The sequence below is a fragment of the Salvia splendens genome, unplaced genomic scaffold (genome assembly GCF_004379255.2).
Source record: "Salvia splendens isolate huo1 unplaced genomic scaffold, SspV2 ctg410, whole genome shotgun sequence".
NCBI lineage: Eukaryota > Viridiplantae > Streptophyta > Magnoliopsida > Lamiales > Lamiaceae > Salvia > Salvia splendens.
Window position 1 is genome coordinate 3,473 of NW_024599060.1, and position 6,019 is coordinate 9,491.

At 32.9% G+C, this 6,019-nt stretch overlaps 1 protein-coding gene across 1 annotated transcript; it reads right to left on the minus strand.

The window, feature by feature from the left end:
* Window positions 1–4,695: 4,695 nt before the first annotated feature.
* On the minus strand, window positions 4,696–5,754 carry LOC121790095 (metalloendoproteinase 3-MMP-like). Its single transcript, XM_042188385.1, has one exon. It carries the CDS (start codon window positions 5,724–5,726, stop codon window positions 4,794–4,796), a length of 933 nt encoding a protein of 310 aa, XP_042044319.1. The 5' UTR covers window positions 5,727–5,754; the 3' UTR covers window positions 4,696–4,793.
* Window positions 5,755–6,019: the final 265 nt, after the last annotated feature.

Consider the following 6,019-nt stretch of genomic DNA (forward strand, 5'->3'; position numbering starts at 1 on the left):
CGGCTCATATTCGACTCCAAAAGGATTTAATTGAAGAGTTATGGGCACGGAGGATTGACCGCCATTAGTTTTTTTTAATTATGTAATTTTTTTAATTAATGTACTTTTTATATTTTATTAATATTAGTGAATTTTCTCATTTTTGTGTCGTAAATTTAATTCCGTATATTGTGTGATTTTTAATTATTTCATTTTGTATATATTTGTTAATAATGATGTGGATAGTATGTGGCCGGGCTATGGCTGGGCTATTGCTGGGCTATTTGCTTGTTTTGATGATGTGGCAGGAGGATTTTTAGTGCTGATGATGTGGCAGTGGCTGAGCTATGGCTGGGCTATTGCTGGGCTATTCCTATTGTGGATGGCCTTAGTAGATGAGTTAAATCATAAATTCTTGCAATTAATGTTATTCATGGTGATTTCGTTTGTTATAACAAACGAACTAAAGATCAAGTAAAAGTTAAAAGCAAAATAAGACCATCTTCATCTTAGGTTTGAACAATTTACAATTTTGCATATAGTAATAAATTTACCAACACGGATTCAGGATTTTTGGTTTGAGGATGCAATAAATAATTATAATAGATTACTTTCTAGTATTACTATTTTATAGGTTATACTATTAGATATGGACTGGCTGTAATATTCAAAGAAATATGGTATAGAAGCAAATTTAATGGAATAGTTGTATGTGTAGGGCATGCTTGGCCAGAAACTCCTTGTGATTTTTTATGGCAATGTGTGTAGGGGACAGGGCATACCTGGCCAGAAATTACTTGTGATTTATGATGGACAAGTTGTGTAGGGCATGCTGGAGGATGAACAGGAAATTGCTATGAAATTACTTGTGATTTTTTTCAATTCTTCTACTCGTAAATGCACCATTTCAACTCGGTACATTGATTCATTCATCATGTTTTTCCTTGATTATGACTTTCGCTCTTTCTCTTTTTTTTATGAATTTGGATGGTGAATGTGTGATTTATGTTCCTGAAATAAAAGAGCATATCCAAATCAGAACCATTGACTATACTAAAAATAATGTATAAATATATATTAAAAAAGTACTAGAATAAAGATTTAAATCATCATCAAATTTATACATTAAAAAAGTACTAGAATAAAGATTTAAATCATCATCAACAATAGATACATTAACATAATAATAAAATAAATAAATAGTTCGTGGAAAATAAGAGGGGGCGGGATAAAGTTTAGGATAGCAAAATATCATTTTAATAGATCATTAGAAAAAAAATAATTCACCGTTTACAAAATTTTGATAGAATGAATTGAGAGTGCAAATAAAACATTATTAATACACATGAAATAGAATGAATTGAGGGTGCAAAGAAAACATTATTAATCCACATGAACAAATCATGTACAAAACTAATTTCATGTTAAAATAATATTGATATAGAATAAGAACAATACCTGAAATAGGGTAAGTTGTTTTCTTATATATTGAGATGTAAATGAGATTACCATTTTATTAAATTATTATTTAATATTAGTTTTATATTTAAGTATCTCTTTGTCCTAGATAAGTATGAACTACTGTTATTTTATACTATTAGTTCACTTGAAAAATATGAATTTTTTAATTTAAAAATAATTAAATAACACATTACCTCTACATATTGTTTTATTTATAATTTATATCATAGGCTACTATTGATGTACTCACTGTCCAATAATACTACTTACACTACCCTTTATCTCTCTCTTAATTTGCCAAATACTCCCTCCGTCCCTCAAGAATACTTTCCTTTTTTTGCCCGTCCCACAAGAAAATGCACTTTCAAATTTTGGAAAGTTTTTTCTCTCTAATGAGGTGGGGCTCATTCTCCACTAACAATACTTTATTTACTTTTTCTCTCTACCTCTCTCTTACTTTAGAGCATCCAGTGTCCACGCCCTATGCTTCGTCCACGGACGATAGGCCTTCGAACATGCATCGTCCGCCCCACTGCGGGCGACGCGGATGATACCGCGGACGATGCAACGCTTTTTCCTTTTTTTTCAATTTTTTTTATCTATTTAAACCTCCATTTCGCTTCAATTTCCCACACCAATAATTCTCTCCCATCTCTCACTTTCCCCACACACACTACTAGAAAAATAGCATAATACTACACCAAATTTGTGGCACTTAATTAAAACTGCCATTACAGACAATCACTCATTACACCAATATTTCACCACACTTATATCCTAAACTAATACTACGTCTCCAAATAAGTGTCATAAAGAGAATCATTTAGTGGCACTTGTGATTCGTACAATGTATCGTAAATTATTGAGAACTTTGTTTCACCTCAAAAAAAAGAAAAAAAGGCTCCAAATATTCAGAAGTTTTCCCTTCAAATTTTCGCCCAACGTTTTCCCCCTAATTCTCAAATTTTTAATTATTCAGTTTTCAACTCATTTTGCCCTGAAATTTCAATCAGCTTTCGCCTAACATTTTCCCCTGATTCTCTAATTTCTAATTATTCAATTTTCAACTCATTTTGCCCTGAAATTTCAATCAGCTACGGAGAAATCTGCTACTCTGCAATCTGCTTCCCAGAGATAGCAATAGCAAGATGGAAAGCCTAATAATTTTCATAGTCTCGATTTTTTTATTTATTTGTGAAGATTTAACCTTTTTGATTGTGTTTAAATTGTGAAGCCTGCAAGGAAATTGGATTCGACCACCGACAAAGTAAAGAAGCCACGTCGCTACCGCCGGGAACGGTTGCTTTTAGGTTCCACAAATGTTACCACAAATTGAAATTACTCCTAAGAAGGTCTCCTAACTTCGTATACAAATCTTTATTTCAATTCTAGTGACAAAATAAGGATCTTCACAAGTTTATGTGCCATCACAAAACAGTGTACTAATATATGTTCCTTATTTCTTCTTGTAAAATGCTCCTTATTTGCTTATGATTGAAACAACAGTTGTGAAAGAAATTTTTTGTGCTTGTGCAGTTGTGCTTTAAAAGTTATTGGTGCTACTGCTTTTTGATTTTTTTCTACAATTGGAATAGTTTGTCACCGTTTCTGTGGAATCCTGTACGTATTTGGAACTAAGTAGGCTATATTTGCTGTGTTTTGGTTTGCAGGATTTGAAAAACATGAGAACATGAATAATGGCTTACTTTCTGTTGCAGCTGCTTCAACAAATATTGCTTATGGTACTTAATTTTCTTATCTTTGTTTGCTTGTTAGTTCACATTCCTTTTTTGAGAAGGGAAAAGCTGAACTTTTTTATAGGTAGTTGTTTATGGGGGCTCTGGACTGTGCTATCTTGCTTGGTAGTTTTCATTTATTGGTTTTTAGTGTTCAAAGGTCGTAGTACGGTTTATAAAAAGTTTAAACACACATGGATGCATTTAGTATTTCGATTTTATTATTTTGAGCTGTTTAGCAGTGACCTAATTTTTTGGACTTTACAATGCTATGTTAATTAATGTTCAATTAATCTCATCGTTTCCTAACCTTTAATATTAACTGTGTTTAATCCATTTATGATTTGAAGTTAATTATTTCTCACATTCTCGTGAGATACCTACAACAATAGTGTTGTTGATGACCTGGTCTTTATTTATCAATTAATTCTAAACCCAATATTCCAAGTCAAAGCCAGTCAATTAAGACAAAGCAAACCCAAAAATTAAATTATTCTTGACTTCTTCTATTTTATATTATTTCCTCTTCCAAAAATTAAATTATTCTTGACTTCTTCTATTTAATATTATTTTATATTATTTCCATCCATAATACTATATTCAATCAATATATTTATTCGCATAACGTATACCTATTAAGACAATAGGAGTAATTACTATACAAATTATATTAATCTACCAATAACATAAATCATATCATTCTATCAATATACAAATTATATTATTCATCTATTAATATAAAATTATATCACTGATTATTTTATGGCACATTGGTGTAAAACTTGTGTTATTCACATATATTAATCAAAATTTATAAAAATAAAGCAAACAACACCACGCAAAACAAAACTAAATATGGATGCGTTTTCTTAAATTGTTAACTTGCTAACTCATCAACGTAGTGTATTAAAAATGTCAATACGGTCACATAAAAATGTCAACACATATTTGTGTTGATATTTTAATAAATTGTATTAACATTTAAATTTCAATGTCAACATAATGTATTAAAATATCAACTTAAGTTTATGTTGGCATTTCAGTATCATCATGTTGACATTTTTAATACATTACATTGATTAGTTAACAAATTAACAACTTAAGAAATGTTAGCAACTTAAGAAAAGTTAGCAACGGATCATACCCCAAACTAAATATGTATGTAACTACATGCTAGATCTCTCCCTTAATTTTTGTTTTGTCGGCGTGGTGAAGTTTGCTTTATTCTTATAAATTTTGATTAATATAAAGAAATTTTGACCTCGCCGCAACACCAACTCTCCAAGACGACGTTTCTCTGATTACGTTTTATTCAATAACTTGTAATTTAATTATTTCAATGAGTAGAACATAATTTAATTAATGCTAGGAGTTTTAATTTCATAGTACTCCTTATGAGTATATTCGATAACACAAGAACATGTCCTATTACAAATCCCAACGTAGAAAAATTACGTAATTATCTTGCTGAATGAGGATTACATATCCAAATTCACACCACACAAGTTACGACAGCATAAAAGCAAACAAGTACTATAACCTTAGATACTATTACAAATATCCCAACATAGGGAAATTATTCTCACATGCAAACAATACATAAAGTAATATGGAATTTTAGCGACCGTACAACGCCCTTATTCCTTGAATATCATCGTTATGCAAATTCTTGATCTGCCCTGCTCCGATCCCCGAAAACATGATTGCTGCATTAACCGAGCTATGTCCGAGCCCTAGAAGGTGTCCGATTTCATGAAGCGCAATGGTTTCTAGGTCGAAAGCACCCGCCACTGACCCAATAGACCACCTCTCGTCGGCATCATAATGGAACCTTCCATTGGTAGGTGCAAATGCATGAGCTAGGACTCCACCGGGGCCATCAAAAGAGGCTCCATCTCCGTGGTTGCGGCGATGGAACTCTATGATCATATCAGAGTTTTGATTGGCTCCCACTTGTGCGAAGGTGAAGTGAGTGGCTAAGTCCCATTTGTGGAAGGCACGTGCCACGGGGGCGACAGCACTTACGGGAAAGTTGGGGGAGAATCGAAAAGTGAGATGGGTTTTGGAAGATGGCCATCTAGGGTTTCCTGGAAAGAATCTGTAGTGTGACACCGTGTGGATGTTGCTAAAGCCCGGCGTGTGTTTCTTGCCACGAGGTTGCATGTAGTTAGTGCCATTGACGATATCAGGCACCCCACATCGTGGGGTTGTCATTTTTGATATCGTTTTATCATCTACGATACCTGAGGGTTTGATGTGGTAGTTTTTCTGGTAGGTTTTGATAGCTGATTCCAGAGTATCATCAAAATCATCATTAGTGGCATGGGTTTTGTCTTCATATTTGAGATAACCGAATTTCTCGAGATAAGCTTTGAGCTCGTGGATTTCTTTTGTGTGGTTTCCCTTGTGACAACCTTTTAATTTCTTGATGAAATCAAAAGGTGAAGAGGTTTTGTCACTTGGGGTGCTCCTCTTGGCATGGCCAATTGGAGCAAGAAGAATGAAAATTAGGAAGATGAGGGAGATGGGCAGAAAAATCTTAAAAGCCATGAATGAGAACTTGAAAAATGTACGAAAGCTTAAGTTGTTTTGTGGTACATGTTAATGCTACCTATCGTACGTATTTATAGAGTGTGTTTCGCAGACGCAAAGAATAATTATGAAGATGAATTTTGGGAGATTGTTAGTGCTTAAGTTAATGGCTTTACTTGGAATATTGTGTGCAACGATTTATTCCAATTCTTCTGAACTATTAAAGTTGCGGTTTCTAAACAAGAACTATGAGAAATAATTAGGTACAAATCACTAATTATTTCTCACATTTTTATAAACCCTGTTATTTT

Coding starts and splice junctions, on each gene's coding strand:
- LOC121790095 (XM_042188385.1), bottom strand. CDS start 5,726: ATGGCTTTTAAGATTTTTCTGCCCATCTCCCTCATCTTCCTAATTTTC.